This window comes from Cucumis sativus, chromosome 6 (genome assembly GCF_000004075.3).
Source record: "Cucumis sativus cultivar 9930 chromosome 6, Cucumber_9930_V3, whole genome shotgun sequence".
Taxonomy (NCBI): domain Eukaryota; kingdom Viridiplantae; phylum Streptophyta; class Magnoliopsida; order Cucurbitales; family Cucurbitaceae; genus Cucumis; species Cucumis sativus.
Window position 1 is genome coordinate 29,771,707 of NC_026660.2, and position 17,476 is coordinate 29,789,182.

At 34.2% G+C, this 17,476-nt stretch overlaps 5 protein-coding genes across 5 annotated transcripts; 1 reads left to right on the forward strand and 4 right to left on the reverse strand.

Moving 5' to 3' along the window:
- Window positions 1-403: 403 nt before the first annotated feature.
- Window positions 404-1,728, reverse strand: LOC101206664 (carboxy-terminal domain RNA polymerase II polypeptide A small phosphatase 1). Its single transcript, XM_011659959.2, has one exon. It carries the CDS (start codon window positions 1,494-1,496, stop codon window positions 672-674), a length of 825 nt encoding a protein of 274 aa, XP_011658261.1. The 5' UTR covers window positions 1,497-1,728; the 3' UTR covers window positions 404-671.
- A 775-nt stretch (window positions 1,729-2,503) lies between these two features.
- On the reverse strand, window positions 2,504-4,485 carry LOC101210815 (uncharacterized protein At4g14342). Its single transcript, XM_004134597.3, has 4 exons — window positions 4,242-4,485; window positions 3,515-3,600; window positions 3,304-3,427; window positions 2,504-2,794 (listed from the first exon to the last, which is right to left on the reverse strand). The coding sequence occupies exons 1-4, from the start codon at window positions 4,245-4,247 to the stop codon at window positions 2,747-2,749; spliced, it is 264 nt and encodes an 87-aa protein (XP_004134645.1). The 5' UTR covers window positions 4,248-4,485; the 3' UTR covers window positions 2,504-2,746.
- Window positions 4,486-4,769: 284 nt separating this feature from the next.
- LOC101213329 (putative pentatricopeptide repeat-containing protein At3g23330) lies at window positions 4,770-7,724 on the reverse strand. Its single transcript, XM_011659960.2, has one exon. The coding sequence runs from the start codon at window positions 7,400-7,402 to the stop codon at window positions 5,087-5,089; it is 2,316 nt and encodes a 771-aa protein (XP_011658262.1). The 5' UTR covers window positions 7,403-7,724; the 3' UTR covers window positions 4,770-5,086.
- Window positions 7,725-11,140: 3,416 nt separating this feature from the next.
- On the forward strand, window positions 11,141-13,259 carry LOC101219297 (aquaporin NIP1-1). The gene is made up of 5 exons (XM_004134546.3): window positions 11,141-11,588; window positions 11,692-11,916; window positions 12,225-12,422; window positions 12,518-12,579; window positions 12,761-13,259. Exons 1-5 carry the CDS (start codon window positions 11,463-11,465, stop codon window positions 12,978-12,980), a joined length of 831 nt encoding a protein of 276 aa, XP_004134594.2. The 5' UTR covers window positions 11,141-11,462; the 3' UTR covers window positions 12,981-13,259.
- Window positions 13,260-14,590: 1,331 nt separating this feature from the next.
- On the reverse strand, window positions 14,591-17,391 carry LOC101220257 (seipin-2). Its single transcript, XM_004134550.3, has 2 exons — window positions 16,201-17,391; window positions 14,591-15,416 (listed from the first exon to the last, which is right to left on the reverse strand). The coding sequence occupies exons 1-2, from the start codon at window positions 17,293-17,295 to the stop codon at window positions 14,958-14,960; spliced, it is 1,554 nt and encodes a 517-aa protein (XP_004134598.1). The 5' UTR covers window positions 17,296-17,391; the 3' UTR covers window positions 14,591-14,957.
- Window positions 17,392-17,476: the final 85 nt, after the last annotated feature.

A 17,476-nucleotide genomic window follows, 5' to 3' on the forward strand; every position in this document is an offset into this window, starting at 1 on the left:
TGGCGAAGAAGTTGAAATTTTAACGGCCGTTTGATGATTGCATTGTAACTCCGTTTTTCTTTTCGTCGCCAATACAATTTTGGCATATTCTTAAATTTATTTATTATTATTTTTTTAAAAAAAAAAAGAACTTGAATTTGATTTTTATTAATTGCATAAAAAAATAATAGTAGTAATAATGAAAAATAATATTACAGTAATCAAACAAAATAGCCAACCTAAGGATACATTGATTGATTAAGGCTTTTAATTAAAAGATTCAAAGCTTTCACATACAAATAAAAAATAATATTATTAACTAATAATTAAAAAATTACAAGACTTCAGAAACATAAATTATAGAGATGAGGGGTAGAACCTCTGTATTGATTTATTGTATAGCTTTGAAATTGTGTAATGTAAATGTTAAAAATTAAATGGAATCAATGTTAATAAAACTTGCACAAAATGATCGGTACATATTCATCATCATCAAGAAACCCAAAGCAAATACAATTAACTGTTAATTGTTAATTGTGTTACTATGGATTGAATTTGAATTACACAAAGAGGAAAGAAAAAGGAGTTCCTTTTTTTTCATTTGAAATTGAACACTCACTGTTCAACATTTGATTATAATCATATAATAGCATTTCAATCAACACACAAACAAACAAACAAACTCACCGATTTCAAACTTCTTCTCTACTCAGATACTGCTTTACGGCATCTCTCATATCATCGTAACAATCACATACCTCAAAGAACCTTACCAATTTCCGAAGCTCCGTATCCGCCGGATCATCCACGAACGACGTAATCGGAATCGCATTTTCCGGTTGATAAACGTAAGCATTTGGGTTATCATCCACAATCACTACTCTTCTCAAGTCCCTCCCGATTTCAGACAAATCCTTCACATATTTCCCGTCCACCTCCTTACAAGAATCGCGATACAATCTGTGCGAAATCACCGATTTCTTGTCCAAATGGTTCAACACAAGCGACGCATATTCCTTCAATCCCGCTGTGAACACCACTATTTCGTATTTATCCGCTAGGGCTTCAAGAAATTGATCCACACCAGGGCGTTTGAGCACGTAGAAGTTGAGTACTTCGCCGTCGATCCTCGGCCTAACTACGAAATCGAACTTCGCTGGCGGTGGGTCCAGTTTGGAATGGACCAAAGTCTCGTCTAGGTCGAGGAGAACGGTCCGCTTGGCCGGGTAAATGAGAGGAGGGAGTAGGCGGTTGTCGAAGACTAGGGTTCGGACAATGTCGGGTTCAGACTCAGAGGAGGAAGAGTTGGTTTTCCTCAACGATTTGTAGCCTTTGTGACGGTTGGGAGTGCTGATACGGGCCAACTTGGAAAAGATCTTGAGAAGACGGCGGTGGCAGGTGTAGAGAGAGCGGTTAATGGTGGCAACGACAGCGGAGGGGGCATTCTTGATTGGAGACTTGCGGCGGTGGCGGCGGAAGGGGTTGGTAGGGGACCTTTTGATGATCTTGGAGACCATTGTTGAAATGATGAAGAAAGGAGGGAAGTTGGAGGAAGAGAATTTGAAGAGACGGAGGAAGAAGTAGGGTAGGGAAGGGATGGCCTTGGCGTTAGGTTCGGTGTAACGGTCGACTGCTTACATTAACATTTACATTTCTTTTTCCTTTTAAAGTTTAAAATTCGTTCTTTTTATTTAATTTGAATAACTTAAAACAAAAATTGTGACCGTTAGTATAAAACCAGCTTAGTTATGAATGACAACCAAAGCAACAAAAAGCGTCGCTGCCTCTACTCACTGCTTTCTTCCTTTTCTGCCTTTCCTATCTTTTCTTTCTTCTTTCCTCTTCTTTTTTTCTTCTTCTTTAATTTCTTTATGGTTATGTTTAAGATAGTACTTTAGTAATGCTATTTTTAGTCTCAATTTCTTTCTATCAAGTTAACAATAATATATCACATCAGTTTCATTTCTAACTTACGGGATTTTGTTTGTTCATTTAGCTCCATAATTGGTTTTTGTACTTTCAATGTCTTTCATTAATTTATTTCCTTTACCCCGTGGGAGTTTCTAATAGCATGCATATTCATTGTATTATTTGATAATATGTTTCTTATTTGCATCCAACACAACATTCGAACTTTACAAACTTATTAATAAAAAATGTTAAATACCATGAAGTTGTTTAATAAGTAAGTTGTCACACAAACTTAAAAGTAAATAATTTGTTAGATGTTAAATAGTTAACCTTATATTTATTTAAGATTTTTCGTTGAACTGCTTATTGCCTCGTAAGTCATGATCATACATTCAATAAATTTCAAATAGTATATCTTAAATTTGAATCTTTATTTCTATTTAAAAGGGAATACAGAAAAGTTAAATTCGAAGTAATCAGTGTTTTAAAATTAACAAATGAAGGTGGGGAAAGAAGTCTTTCCGGCCATTCAAGAACTCAAAGCTTATTCACTGTTAACGATTTGATTGGAGGAAAATGATCCCGAAAATCTCTATGGTTTGTGGGAGCATCATTCAATCAACAAATTAACTAATGAAAACTTCCATTTCTTAATTATTTCAGTCCATACAAATACGAGACCAACAGCTATTATACGTAATTATAACCTTACATAACCTGAACATGGGAAAATGAATCGTACACTTCCTGCCCATCCAAACATATCATTGGTTCATAAAGAAGAAATTCATTAACACTATAATGACTAATCATTCGCAATCTTAACTACAACTTAAATTACTTAATGATAACAATCTCAATCATCTTCTCTTTCTGGAGGAAGGCCGCAGGGTAGTAACATTTTCTGCAAAAAGGGAACGGAAAACAAACCATTTTATATTTTTGAGTTATGTCCAAAATGGCATCCTATGAGAAAATATGATGAAATTTTGCTGGGTATAACCCCACATTTCAAAACTGAAAAGCAATACATACGCACACACTGAATGCACTTAAAATCATTCACGTTGAATGTTCAAATGATGGTTTATACATATACATGGGATGAAAAAGAAAAGGCAGAAATGTATCAAGAGAACAATTACCAAGGAATCATATAAAAATAGGACTTGAAAGTCATGTTCATGGGAGAAAGGCAAGTTAAGGTAGTGCAGCAGACGGTATTGATCATTACATTCAGAGGTACAGATTAACTACAACTATAGGAAGATATACGCTAGAAAGGTACAAAAACAAATCTAAGATAATTTTCTACCCAATGAAGAATTTCAAAAGAAAAAAACTAAGAATGAGAGAAGAGGAAGCTCACTAGGAAAATTATGAATAAGAAAACAAAAAGAAAAAAATATCAACCTGCATAAAGTTATAGCGTTCCCTCCCAATAGATTCATTTTCTGCTACAGCAAAGTACGCTAGAATGGGGTAATGTCCAACATAAGATGCATAGCTATCACGCTGAATGTTCACTGCCCACTCACTGTACACACAAAGATGTGAATTCAGACATGAAAACTAAAACGAAAACCAATAGAAGATCAAGACTCGGAAGGAATGGAAAACTAACAATCTGTTTAAGTCGGCATGCCCGGTTCCCACATATTTAGCCTGAAGGTGCTCAAGCTGGGAATTGATGTTAAATCTATCACTGGCCTGAATCAAATGTGAGAAACCAACATTAGCGCGTGGTCAAACGAAAGCAAATTTGAGCAATGACAGGAATCCACCATCAATCTCAAATTTCAAAGATGAATTGTTGATTAAGAGGCTTGACATCCACACACGAGACTAACCAACTGAATCGTAATTAAGAATTTAACATAATATTGTTATAATTCTTGGTTGCTCCCTTCGTGCAGAGCCCATTTGCAGGCAGCAGCAGAATGATATAACTCGGATTACATAGCAACTGAAAATAAACAAACCCTAAATATACAAATACATCTTTTTTTTCCTCCGTGAGCTAAGTGGTGAGTTATTCCCAGTGAATGAAAAATAGAAAAATCCTAATCTCCCACAATTTGAGGATTCAGACTATCACAACAGAGGAAGGCCTCCGATCAACAAAACGAAACGGCTGAGTGATACTGACCAACGGGTTACAGGATCAACAAGAAGTGAAGTTATAAACTCATCTCTAAGTGTTGAATAAGCTGAAATCGAAAAGTACGAAATAAATTGGAATCACTTGCAGGGCTGTTTGGTTACTGCTCAAGTAAAGTGAAACACAACCCAAAATGGGAATACAAAAGTATAGAAAACAGTGAATAAGAGGTTGTATGTTTAGTTCGTACCTGCATGTTCGCTCGCAAATTGCAATAGGCGCGACGAAGCAGAGAAGGCAGGCGAAGCGAAAGGTCCAGCACAGTCCACTACCTGCAATTTAGGGTTTCAAGAAGAACCCCACCCCTAATAATTTCTTTTAGCAAAACCCCAAAAGCATAAATGATGAACAAAACTTTGAGAGTCCATATGGTTTCTTGATAACAATCTTATGATTATTTTTTATCGTGTTGATCAAAAAAAAAAAAAAAAAGGACGAAATTTATAGGTTTATTTTCAATTTTTTAATATAATATAATTATTATATATATATATATATATATATATATATATATATTTTTTTTTTTTTTTTTTTGAGATAGAGAGTGTACAAACAAGAAGAGATTTTTAAGTGTTAAAATAGAATGATTTTGAAAACAATTTGCAAAAAGAAAGTAAGTTGTGTAGAAATTATTTGTAAAAAATAGAGTTGAAATATAAAAAACCCCACAAGGGCTACAAAACACAAAGAAAAATCATTTGAGCACAGCACAAAGGAATTTTAATTTAATTCTTATGATTTGTGTATAAGTTAGTATATTCTCACTAATCATTTGTGTAAAAATGTTTTTTAAGGTTTTACCCACATGTGAGACCCGATTTGTTTTCTTTTCTTTTCTTTTGTAATGTGATGAATGATATTCCAAGTCTTCTATCGGCAAATAATTTGATGCTTCCTTCCTACCTTCTCTTATCCACGGTTACTGCACTCATCATCGAAAACTTTCCAATATTAAGGCCCAGAAGAACTTGGGACAATGATCCAACTTGCATTAGTTTAAAACTGAACAATGTGAGAAATCTCCCACTATTATTGTCACCAGTAATCTCCACAAGAACACGTTCCATTCTTGAAATGGTGAAATCGACTGTTATCCCTCACAACTATCTCCCTCCCAACTATCTTTGAAATGAACTTTGTTGCCGTGTGACAGTCTGTACACACGCGGAGGTTCTTTGTCACACGAATTGTCATCCCGGCTGGTGTGTTGATAATACCAAACACAATGGCAAGCCGCTCACTATGGCTACAAACCAAGTATTTCTTTTGCTCTTCTTCCACATCGTGATGAACCTCACTTGTATCTGGCACATAACCCTCTTTTTCCATCAGCTCCACTAGGACTTCCATGGCTTCTCTTATTTTCTCATAACAAGGATGAGATTCATCTCCAGCCATGAAAGCATATACCTTGTTTTTAACTTCAATCCAGCTGCAGGCTGGTGTCTTTCTTATACCTATGCGCCTCATTGAAGCTCTCCATTTTGCTGCCTCTTTCCATCTCCTTGCAGCAGAATATATGTTTGCTAGTAATATATAAGCTCCCGTATTATTGGGATCAACTTCGAGAATTCTATTAGCTACCTTTTCAGCCATGTCAATGTTTTTGTGAACTCGACAAGCAGACAGCAATGTGGCCCATATACTCCCAGTTGGTCCTATATGCATCCCACAGATAAAGTCATAAGCTTCCTCCAACCTTCCAGCTCGTCCAAGGAGGTCTGAAACAGCAGCATAGTGTTCCACTCCTGGAGCAATCCCGAAATCTCGTGTCATGCTATTAAAGTATTTCCAAGCTTCATCAACTAATCCGCCATGGCTACAGGCTGTTAATACAGCCATGAAAGCTACATGATTTGGTTTTATTCCTTCTGTTTCCATTTGTTCAAATAATTCAATAGCATCAGGAGCTTGACCGTGCAAAGCACATCCCATAATCATGGCAGTCCAGGATACCATGTCCCGTAACCTCATCCTATCAAAGATCTGCTTGGCCGTCCTAATGTTTCCGCATTTTGCATACATGTCCACAAGCGAACTTGCTATGAAAATGTTTTCATCAAAGCCATTCCTTGTGATGTATCCATGGAGCTGCTTTCCTAGATGCAATGTTGTCAAGTGAGCGCAAGCTGGCATAATACTTGAGAAGGAATAACTCTTGGGCTTGATTTTAGCCATTAACATTTGGCGAAAAAATCTTAGACCTTCATCAAATAGACCATTCTGCACACACCCTGCAATGATAGAATTCCATGAAATCCCATCACGTTCAGTCAAGAGAGTAAATACACGACAGGAATCCGCTACTCGTGTGCACTTTGCATACATATCAATTAAGCTACTTGCAACATATATGTCTGCATCAAGACCCTGTCTTATGGAACATCCATGGATCTCTTTTCCTCTACTAATATCCACATTCTCTGCAATAAGAGGAAGCACACTAGACAAAGTAAAGGAATCGGGCTTCAAATTAGCACCACCCATCTCTCTAATCATCCTTAAAGTTTCTTCATACAAACCATTCCGAGCATTTCCAGCAATTATAGTGTTCCATGAGACAAGATCCTTTTCAGGCATCATCTCAAAGATCTTTCTCACGCTATCCTCACTCTTCGAATGAGAAATATCTTTGATTTGTTGCCCAAGATTGCAGGCTTCCAATTCCCTATATTGATTTCTCGGTTTGTAGTCTATTTCAAGAACTTGGGCTTCAAATTCCCTGCTTCTGCAAGAAACGTCATAATTAAATGCTTCCATGTCACTTACTTTCCTCCCCTCATTACCAACTAAGACAGAGACAGTTCTAACACTTCGTGTTCTTTCAGTCATTTCATCGAACACTTCACCCGCACCAAGTCTCTGCCTTCCACTCTCCTCCAGAAACCGCAGTTTCGAATACATATTCATCAACGCATTACCAGTATACAAATCAAAATCCAAACCCACCCTTATGATGTAGCCGTGAAGAGACTCCCCCAAATTCAAATCCATAAGCAATGCGCAAGATTTTAGAACAGAAGGGAAGACATTGTGATCTGGGTATAGCCCAGAGGCCAACATTCCAATAAAAGAACCCAAGGACTGATGAGGAAGGCCATGAGAAGTGTAGCAACGAATGACAGATTTCCAAGCAAGCGCTGGAGGGAAATGAATGGTGTTGAAAAGACGAAGTGAATCGTGGAGAAGATTAATGTGAGAGTAGATGGATAGAAGGAGGGAGAGATTGCAAAGAGATGAAGCTTGAAATTTGAGAACCTGGGCGTGGAGTTGTTGAGCTTGTGATCTGGATTTTATGGATAGGGGATTCCTAAGGAGAGCTTTTACCAAAGCTTCAGTTGAAGTCCTCATAGCGAATTTGTATAGCAACAAGAGCTTCTTCAGTTGACATCTATTGCTTTTTCATCCAAAAACAAACACCCTTGTGTGTTGCACTCTAAGTTTTACTTCGAGGTTCCTGAGAATCATCTTTCCTTCAAATCTTTGATCACCATTGCAACAACTAATATTGTGGGGTTTTTTCTTTCAAATTTATGATGAGAAGAATAAGTTAGTTATTTGTGTAATTTTCTCGTAACTTTGCAAGCCTACAAAAAAAACCACATCAAACGTTTAGAGTTCTTAATTACATATAGAATATTGTATCCTTGGAGAGTTCTCTCTCAATTAGAGATTCATTTTTTTTTCTTCATAGATTTGATCTAATACCTCTCCTCTTGCCACATCATTTTCTCTCTTCTTTTGAAAAATGGCAATACTTATTTTTAGTCCAATATGATAAAAGTAAACAATAAAAATATATATAATTTCTTAGAACGACTTGTATCTTTCTCAAATACAATGATTAAATTCTTAAAAAATTTAGAAAACAAAAACAAGTTTTCAAAGCTACTATTTTATTTATTTGTTAGTTTTCAAATTTTAACAAAAAGAAAAATTCTTACGTTAAAAAGGAGTATCTATATACTTAATTTTTAAAAAACAAAATATTTAAAATATAATCGAAGAAGTTAAGCCTTCAAATGATTTTTGAATGAAATAGTGAAAAACGTGAATTATAAAAATTTACCGAATAGTATGTGTTAGCAAACGATATTATCCGTAAAAATTACATAAATTTTTTAGAGAGAAAAATAAACTAAACTTAAATTCGAAGCAACACAACAACACCAACTTTCTAATTTGAGTAAATGAATAATGTTGGAAGATAAGTCTTTGCCTGCCATTTATTAATACCACATTTTTCAATTATTTATTTATTTTATTCATACTTAAATTAGAAAAATAAAAGAAAAAAATAAATATAAAAAGATCTCCATGAATCATGGGATCCCCATCAAAGTAAAGCAAAGCAAGTCTTCCACTCCAAATAACAATAATAATAATCAATTCGATAAATAAATTAAATTGAAAAGTCAAATTTTCATCTTTTTTTTTTCCTTTTCACACACACACACATATATATAGGAATAAAGCACTTTGGCAAAAATCTATGTGAACGGTGTCATATTTAATGAATAAATAGTAGATTCCTCACAACTAAAGCAATCACAAGTATCTTGACCAAGTCTAATTATCTTAATTAGCATGCAAATTTGATCTTAATATCATATGTAAAATAAAAAATTTCCTCTGTCTTATAAATAGAATATAATGTAGCACGTTGAAATGCTATAAGAATAATATATATTTTTTGTAGATATTCAAGAATGTGTATAAATTATAATATGAGATATTCTTTTACAATAATTTTAAAACCAAAAAGGAATAACAGAAGTCATATAACATTTTAAAATTTAACAAAATAATAATTTGAGTATTTAATTGATTTTGGTTTCTTTGCTAAACTAGTTTGCTTAAAGTGTATAAACACTATTAATTTAACTCATTGAGATTGACTCCAACTTAAATAAGTTATATATAAAAACATTATTATTTCTAAAACATTAGGATCACCTGGGTTTAGGGTGATTGTATTGAGCCATGCATGCATGCATCTCAGGTTATTACAAATTTGTTTAACATAATTTTATTAATTAATTCCATCATCTCTCCATGTTTAATAATTGGGTAATCTGTATTATGATGATTTAATTGTAATTTCCTTTTCTGTTATATTCATGAATTGAATGTCAAAAATTAAACACAAGTAATAATCCTCAAAATTAACCTTTTGCTAATTTTGAAATAATGATATTGTTTTCCTCCCGAAATGGTAACTTTTTTAGTTACGTTTCTCCTTTTGTTAAAGATAACCTCAATCCTCTTTCAAAAAAATTGAAACAACAACAATCAATTTAAAAGGAATTTCCAAAAAGACTCATCTTTAAATATAATTAATTATAATAAAAACGTTTTATTGGGTAATTATTTGATTAGGTATTATCCCTTCATGAATCAAAAAGTCCAAACAACCATAATTACAATCATTAGAGCTCAACTATGTGGGTATTAATATATGATATGAAGACTTACATTTTCAATAGTGCGCAATAAAAATGAATACAATCTAGATTAACCTTTCATAAAGTAAATCACGTAATGAGTGACAAACTATGAAGTCACATTGAATCTACCCTTTGTTTGTATACAGCCACAAATATTTAAATTATAATTTCATAATGTGTGACCATAAGATAATTAAAAGCTATATATTATAAACTTTGTCCAATATACATTTGGTCCCACGTGCTATTAATTGTGAGCTTTAGGCCTACCCCAATTGAACGTCCAAAGTGACCCATTGACAGTTGAAAACCCTAAAGGGAATGGAAAAATAAACTCCACAAACACATGGGGGTTGGCCAAGTCTAAACAATACTTTTTCTATACAACTTTTATTGCTTTTAGTTACACCAATTAGTGTTTAAAGGGTTACATAATTTGAGTATAATTTAATGAAGTAGATTATGTTTGAACAATATAAAGTTTAATTGAAGCTAGAATCGTGAAATTGATTTAGCTCGTTTAATTGAAGATAAAATAAGATTTTTTTTATAGATTTGTATATTTATTTGTTTTAATAAATATTTCATTTAAAAGCCTTCCCTCACAAACAACTTTTGAATTTTTTATGTTATTTGCTTAACTAAGGAGCATATAATTCAAATGAATATAGAAAGTCTCTTTTGGACCATACACTTTGATAACCTCTTTACATTTTTGTTACTTTTAACTTGTAGTATAGAAAATAGCGGAAAAAAGCATGTTTGAAAGGAGATTATATGATAAAGGAATACGTGTAAAGAAAAACAATAAAGATAAAAGATGAATGCAAGGAAAGAAGGAAGAAATATAGAAATGAAAAGTTTAACGAAAAGTTTAACGAAAAGTTCATTTATGTGATATAAGGTGGAATTTCTTATAATACGGAAGTACCATAATCGTTATGTTCACACTAAAATTTTTTGAAGAAAAAGATTATATTGTCTTGTTCGTTGTTGTTTTTGTGAAGAAGGTTTGAAGTAATTTTGTATCTAAAAGTTCAAAATCTTCTTAATTTTCAATTTGTTATACTAATAGATAACGTATTTAATTATCTTTTAAATTCTTTTATCATAGTTATAAATACCTAAATAATAGACACATACTTAAAATTGAGAAAAGAAAAAATTAGAGGAATAGAAGAAAATGTTAGAAAAATTATGAAGGGAGAGTTGGGTTAAAAGACCACTTTTCCTTACCTTCTTCTTTCGACTTAATGGATGTTAACTCAAAATTTGTTCATTTATCTCTTTTCTCAACTTCATGCTATGAAATTGTTTGGTTTATTATGATTGGTTAAACAAACTTTCAAAATTAGAAAATATTGAATTGTTTGTATCCAATACTAAAAGAAAGTGAAATTTAGGTTCGAACGAAAAGTCGAAATGAAGTAATAATGTGGCGGAATAAGATGTTAGGGGAAATGTATAGAAAAAGAAAAGAACTACATCCCAAAATTTGAGAGAGAAAACTAATCAAATATTAAATTAGAATATACTAATCATCATATAAGAAATTGGTAAATTTATTATTCAAACAAAAAAGATGCATTCATATCCTTCTCTGTATATCCGGTAGGTAGTTGAAGAAGCCATCAATGAAAGATTTCAAATCTCTCTCTTCCTTCCCATCTTCTTCTTATTATTACATCACTACTTTCAACGATATCTCCAATGTCAAAGTGATTACTATTTTATATTGAAGTGACCCTTATGAACCATTACAAAACAAATATACATTGGTCAATCCTCTTTTTTTCTCTCCCTTTTTATGATTTCACCCTTTTTGGGACTCTATAAATTCCATCTATTCATCTGGGTTTTGGCACAATTCTGTGGAACGAACACAAATAAGTCTAACCAATCTCAAGAATCTTCCACTGTCTTTGCTTAACTCTGTTTGCTTCTTCCTTCACTCAATCATATTCATGGCTGAGATTTCAGGATCAAGCAATGGACATCATTCTGTTTCTTTGAACATCAAAGATGAATCCCCAGCCATCACCAGCAGAGAAGTAGCAGCTGAATGGGTTTCTGTATCTTTCATTCAAAAGGTTTTCCCTAATCCATATTATGCCAAAAAAAAAAACCCATTTTCAAGCTTTGTTTATGTGATTGAATGGCTGAATTTGTTCTTTGTTTTTGGTGTGGAAACAGTTGATTGCTGAGGTTGTGGGGACATATTTCTTGATATTTGCTGGTGGGGCATCAGTGGTTGTGAATTTGAGCAAAGACAAAGTCATCAGTTTCCCAGGGATCGCAATTGTTTGGGGTTTGGTTGTAATGGTGATGGTTTATTCTGTTGGTCATATATCTGGTGCTCATTTCAACCCTGCTGTTACCATAGCCTTTGCCACTACCAAGAGATTTCCATGGAAACAGGTAAACAAAACCAACTACTCTGCTAATATCCATTTATTTCTCTTGCTTCAAAATGGTATATTCTTCTTTGGTTTGGTAAAATTCTTGAACCCCAAGTTTCAATTAACCTCTAAAACAAGAAAAACCGAAGTTTTTTCCATTTTTGGTGAGACTCAACTCTTGTGCTTGTCACAGAGCCTCTCTCTCTTTTTTTTCACCAAACCAGATTTTTTTCATTAATTGATGATTCCTAATCAGATAAGACAAAGTGGGGTGTACTGATAACTGATTTGATTCTGATTCCAAAACAATTCAATTTTTGGTTACAGGTGCCAGCTTATGTGATCTCTCAAGTTCTTGGATCAACATTGGCTGCTGGGACACTTAGGCTAATATTTAATGGACACCAAGATCATTTTTCAGGGACTCTCCCAAGTGATTCATATCTGCAAACCTTTGTGATTGAATTCATCATCACATTTTATCTCATGTTTGTAGTGTCTGGTGTTGCCACTGATAATAGAGCTGTTAGTTCATCCTCTCTTTTTGATTTAACTCTAAATTTCACTAGAATCTTGTTTAAACTAATAATCAATTTATGTTCATTGATCTTTATATATAGATTGGCGAACTTGCTGGACTTGCTGTTGGTGCTACTGTTCTTCTCAACGTTATGTTTGCAGGGTATTATTAAATTTCAATGTCATTTTCAAACTAGAAGAAAACTATTTGGCGATATTATCAAGGGATATTGTTTTTATAATAGAAGTAGTTGAACTTCAACTATGAAAATTCAAACCAATCTCTTTCGCTTGAAACAGAATGAGTCGAAGATGAAAAATAATGAAAGATCCTGTTTTTTCAGGCCAATTACAGGAGCATCCATGAATCCAGCCAGAAGTTTGGGACCTGCTATAGTATCAAGGCAATTCAAAGGGTTATGGATATACATTGTAGCTCCCATTTTTGGTGCAATTACAGGTGCTTTGGTTTACAATACAATCAGGTTCACTGACAAGCCTCTACGAGAGATCACTAAAAGTGCTTCTTTTCTCAAAGGACAAAGTCGCAAAGGTTCATCTTGAGGAGCTTTTGTCTTTCTCACTTTCTAATTCATAAAGATGAAAATTTTCCAAGTGGGGTTATAGCAAATTAAGGGCGTTTTCCTTTTTGTTTCGTAAGTTAACGTAGATGGCATCACTCAAATTGTTATAGTTTTAGTATTAGTTTATCCAAAAAATATGGACACAAACAACGTCCTTATTTCACATGAAACTAGGTTGATGTCGGAAGTCACGAGTAAAACTAAGAATAAACTTAATATTGAAAAGGATAAGTCCAAACTTCTTGATAGTTGCCTGCCAGTTCACATGAATCCTGTTCGTTAATGGATGCATAATTTACTTTGCTTTTGATTACATAAAAGATGAATAAACCAAACAAATCATGATTCGAGTAAGACAAGTAAATGGATCTAAGTCAAACATTTAAGTTCTATTGCGTGATCACCTTTTCGTTCTTTTAAAAAAAATTGTGTCTATCTGTACGTTGGAAACTTTTGAATTCTTTTTAGCCTAATTCCAATAACATAAGTAAAATATTTACTTAAGTTTTTATGTTTTAGCATAACCATTTAGAAAACTGACAGAAAAAGAGACTCAATTTAATGACTATTTGATTTTTAGTTTGTGGGTTTTGAAAATTGTGTTTTTCTTTCCATCTATTAATTTTCTTTGCCATGACTTTCATGGTTTCTAACTAAATATTTGAATTTTTAGTCAAATATCAAAAATTTTTAAAAATGTGTAAAGTAATATAGTTTCCACCTCATACAGAAAATACAATCTCATCACCACGTAAACTGCCACCTCATTTTTATCAAAACACCAAGGAATATTTATTTTCATGAACTATCTTAAAAATGCAGCATATAATCAAGTTTATGTTTCGATTGGATGAAAATGAAAGCATCTCTAATGAACAATATTCTTCAAGGCAATGAATCCGATTTGGCAGCTTTAAAACTTCAAAAATAATAAGAATAAAAACCGATAACAAACAAGAAGTTTCCATTGATATTCAAGTGAAAATTAAGTCCAAACGTAACTGGAATGCCAAAATTGTAAAGGGAAAATTAACCATAAACAACAATATTAGGAATCTGCTACTGGCTGTGACTTGGATCTTGTTCTTCCATTTTTCATCTCATTCTATTTCATCCATATCCATGGGTGAGAGTTCAAGGATGATTCTGCAGCCGATTGTGTCTCTGTACTTTACATTCCTTTATCTTACAGATTAGTGAACTTGCTACTCTTTCCGTGATGATTGTTGTATATTAAATTTTAACATCTTCTAAGAACTTCAGAAATAGAACTAAACCATAAGAAAACTATTTAGCAGTTAAGATGAACAGGCACTACATTCTATCCGTATTTGGCCTATCTTCTAATCAAAAGGACCTTCAAAATTTACATTTAGACGCGTCTCCAGTTACCAAATTGTTCTCCTTCTGTGTTATCAAAAGATATGAAAATGAACAAGGATTTTATTTCACTAGATTGGTGTGGGGACACATGAGCAAAACTAAGAATGCCACATCAGTAGTGCACAATTATTTCAAGTTTTCTTGCAAGAAAATAGTAATAATAATAATAAACGAACAATAATCTGATGATGACAAATAAAAAGGATATGTTGGGAATGAGGGGAGTGTTTTTACAATCACATAAGTGAAGCCCTGATAAAATTACACATACACAGTGAAAAGTCCGGTTAACAGTTACCACAAGACATTACCATTCAAATTGCTCGTGCTGAATTAAACTGTACAAACATTAATATGATCCACTCTCTTCTCCTCACCCCAATTCGCTTCAAACCAAGAACATATGAATCACCCAAAAAAATAAATAAACAAATAAAAGAATGGCCATACTAAACATGTAGCATATGGTCGTAGAGCAACCAACAATGTTGGTGTTGTTGGTTTTATACATCAGCAACAAAATTCTTATTGATTGAACATTTTGACCAGATGTCCGGAGGGACCTTGTTCTGATCTAATCTCGTGCATTAGCAGATTCATCTCTTCTCCTTATTCTAGGAAGGATTATTGGTCTACAACATACGAGTGTAAAAAGCAATTGCATCATAAATGATGTCATGCTAATCCATACATAGATAGTCTTCCTCCAGTACCATATAATCCTTTTAAACAGAGGAAGTTCAGATTCGAGGATTAAAGATGCATTGTATATTTCAGGAATACCAGCACCAGGATCGAACTCTGCTCGCTGTTCAATTGTAACTCGCAGACAGGCCGTTGGTATATTTCCTTCAGTGAAACCTTTAAGCTTAATGTTAAGAGTCTGGGACTCTGATATATAGCCCGTAACAAGAGGTGCAAGCTTCAGAAGAGTCAGTAAAAGGCGAATGGGCTCACTTTTAAACTGTAACATGCATGGATGGCTTGAGCTTGCAAGAATGTCACCACTAACAGAAAGAAAATCTACTCTTACCTGCAACATAACCATCAAATATCTCACAATGATTCGCATGATACACAATACCCAAACATACTAAAAGATATCCATTGATGATACAAATGACTAAAAGAGAAATTTCAGACAAATTAAAATCAAACACTAACTAAATTTAACAATGTATAGACGTTCATGTGCAGCTTCTAGATCCTAAGCAAGATTCTGTAAGCCCTCACCAACCCAGCCTCATCATTCTTTAATACTTAATAGTTAACAAACTCTTTAGATGAGCTTTTCGTTAATGTCTGTAGTCTCATATTAGCTTTAATATGTTGCAGGGGGGTACTCTGTTTTGAACTTATTTTTAAGGTGGCCTTCTCTTCTTCACTTCCATTCATAAATCCTTACTCGTGGAGCAAGGATGCAGAAAAGAAGGATTGAACAACATAGCTGTATACAACAAGTTCTTGGAAGCTCCTATTTCATTAACTATTAGGCTACTATTCCTATAACAACCTCTATCCAATCAAAATTAATTGTTGAAGCTTTAGACAAAATCATTGACCCTCATCTCAGAAGCATAATTTCTTAGTAGTTTCTTCAACTAAAAACGTAAAACTCCATTGTCCACGACGCTCAAGTGATACAGGGCAGGCAAAAAGGGAAATGGGTTATCAAATCTAAAGTAATGTTGTGCTTGTATCAAGTTCATTTCTTGGTCCTGAGAAAATAACACCATTCAACTTCCATGAAGATCAATGCTGAACATACCAACACAATCAGAAAGTTATTATAGAGTTATACTATAATAAAGTCATACCTGAAAGACCCCCAGATTTCTGTTATATTCAGACTCTGGCAATGTTAGTGAGACAATGACCTGCAATTGATGATGAGGAGGAATAACCCGATACTGGGTCTTCCCACTTAAGACATTATCTTTACAATTATATCCATAAAGATCATTTGAGTTAGGCAAGATTGGCATCAAAGCCTCAGGGCTGTGTTTGGTGTAGTCAAAATTTAATACTTCTTTCATCTTCATAGGCTCCTGAACTAAGAACCTCATTAAAAACGCACTAAATATAAGCGCCAAAATCAAAAGACAAAACAAAATGATACAAACATAAGACGACCATAACAAACCCCACACACAGCGGACTCCAACCTTCCAAAGAGACTTGCGTTCCTTAAACCGTTCAGATACCAAAGGACCAACCAAAGCGATAACAAGTTCCCAAACCCCAAGTAACTTCCCTCTCACATACTCTCTCCCGAGCTTAATTGTTTGAAAAGGATGGAAAATAAACATGTAAGAAAGATATAAGAACCACAGGGGAAAGCAGATACTGTAAACGAAGAAGTTAAGTTGAACCCCAATTGCTTTGATGAGCAATCCTGCAATCAACACAAGTATGCTTGAAGAGGAATCCCTGGATTCCACCTCCGAAGCGCCCAATTCGACCTCCGAGTTAATCTCCGCTGTAGTCACCGTCGACACCTCAGTCTTCTTTTCATTTACGCTACTCGAACCTGCCGACGAGTTAGCTTGAACGGATAAAGATTCGGGTCCCTCGACTTTATTTCCATCGTCGTTAAAATCCCAGTGAATTTCTGGGCTCTTCACCGAATCGTCGATTGTAGTCGTTAAAGAACTGATAGAGGAATCTGAAGTGGGAGTCTCGCCTGCGATTCTGCGGCGAACAGAGGAGCGACGGCGTAATAAATTGACAGGGGAAGGGGCATTTTCCGATGAGATTACGGACAGTGGCGAAGAATCGGAGGAGGGGGAAGTGGAAGTGGAAGTGGAAAGTTGTGGTTGATCGGTGAGGGAACAATTCTCCGATGGGAAATCGTGGAAGGTGTCGAAGAGGTCATCGTCGTCTTCATTATCTTTGGTATCGTGGGATTCCATCTCTCCGATGGTGCATCGAACTGCGCAATCTAAAACCAAGACATCGCCTTTCTTACATTATTCAAACTCATCCTTTTTTTCTCAATCTATAATTTCTAAATTCATTAAAATACCATTTTAATTTACTCCCAACTTTCCCATTAGTTAAAAATAATAACAGTAATAATAGTGAAAAATTACG

What these genes read in the sequence shown, in the direction of transcription:
- LOC101213329 (XM_011659960.2), bottom strand. Translation starts at nt 7,402, where the DNA reads ATGAGGACTTCAACTGAAGCTTTGGTAAAAGCTCTCCTTAGGAATCCC.
- LOC101210815 (XM_004134597.3), bottom strand. An exon ending in CATGCCGACTTAAACAGATT is followed by an intron (nt 3,428 to 3,514) that starts GTTAGTTTTCCA and finishes TTGTGTGTACAG; the next exon opens with TGAGTGGGCAGTGAACATTC. An exon ending in AACGCTATAACTTTATGCAG is followed by an intron (nt 2,795 to 3,303) that starts GTTGATATTTTT and finishes CCCTTTTTGCAG; the next exon opens with AAAATGTTACTACCCTGCGG.
- LOC101219297 (XM_004134546.3), top strand. Translation starts at nt 11,463, where the DNA reads ATGGCTGAGATTTCAGGATCAAGCAATGGACATCATTCTGTTTCTTTG. An exon ending in TTGCCACTGATAATAGAGCT is followed by an intron (nt 12,423 to 12,517) that starts GTTAGTTCATCC and finishes CTTTATATATAG; the next exon opens with ATTGGCGAACTTGCTGGACT. An exon ending in CTCAACGTTATGTTTGCAGG is followed by an intron (nt 12,580 to 12,760) that starts GTATTATTAAAT and finishes CTGTTTTTTCAG; the next exon opens with GCCAATTACAGGAGCATCCA.
- LOC101206664 (XM_011659959.2), bottom strand. Translation starts at nt 1,496, where the DNA reads ATGGTCTCCAAGATCATCAAAAGGTCCCCTACCAACCCCTTCCGCCGC.
- LOC101220257 (XM_004134550.3), bottom strand. Translation starts at nt 17,295, where the DNA reads ATGGAATCCCACGATACCAAAGATAATGAAGACGACGATGACCTCTTC. An exon ending in GAAATCTGGGGGTCTTTCAG is followed by an intron (nt 15,417 to 16,200) that starts GTATGACTTTAT and finishes GTTATGTTGCAG; the next exon opens with GTAAGAGTAGATTTTCTTTC.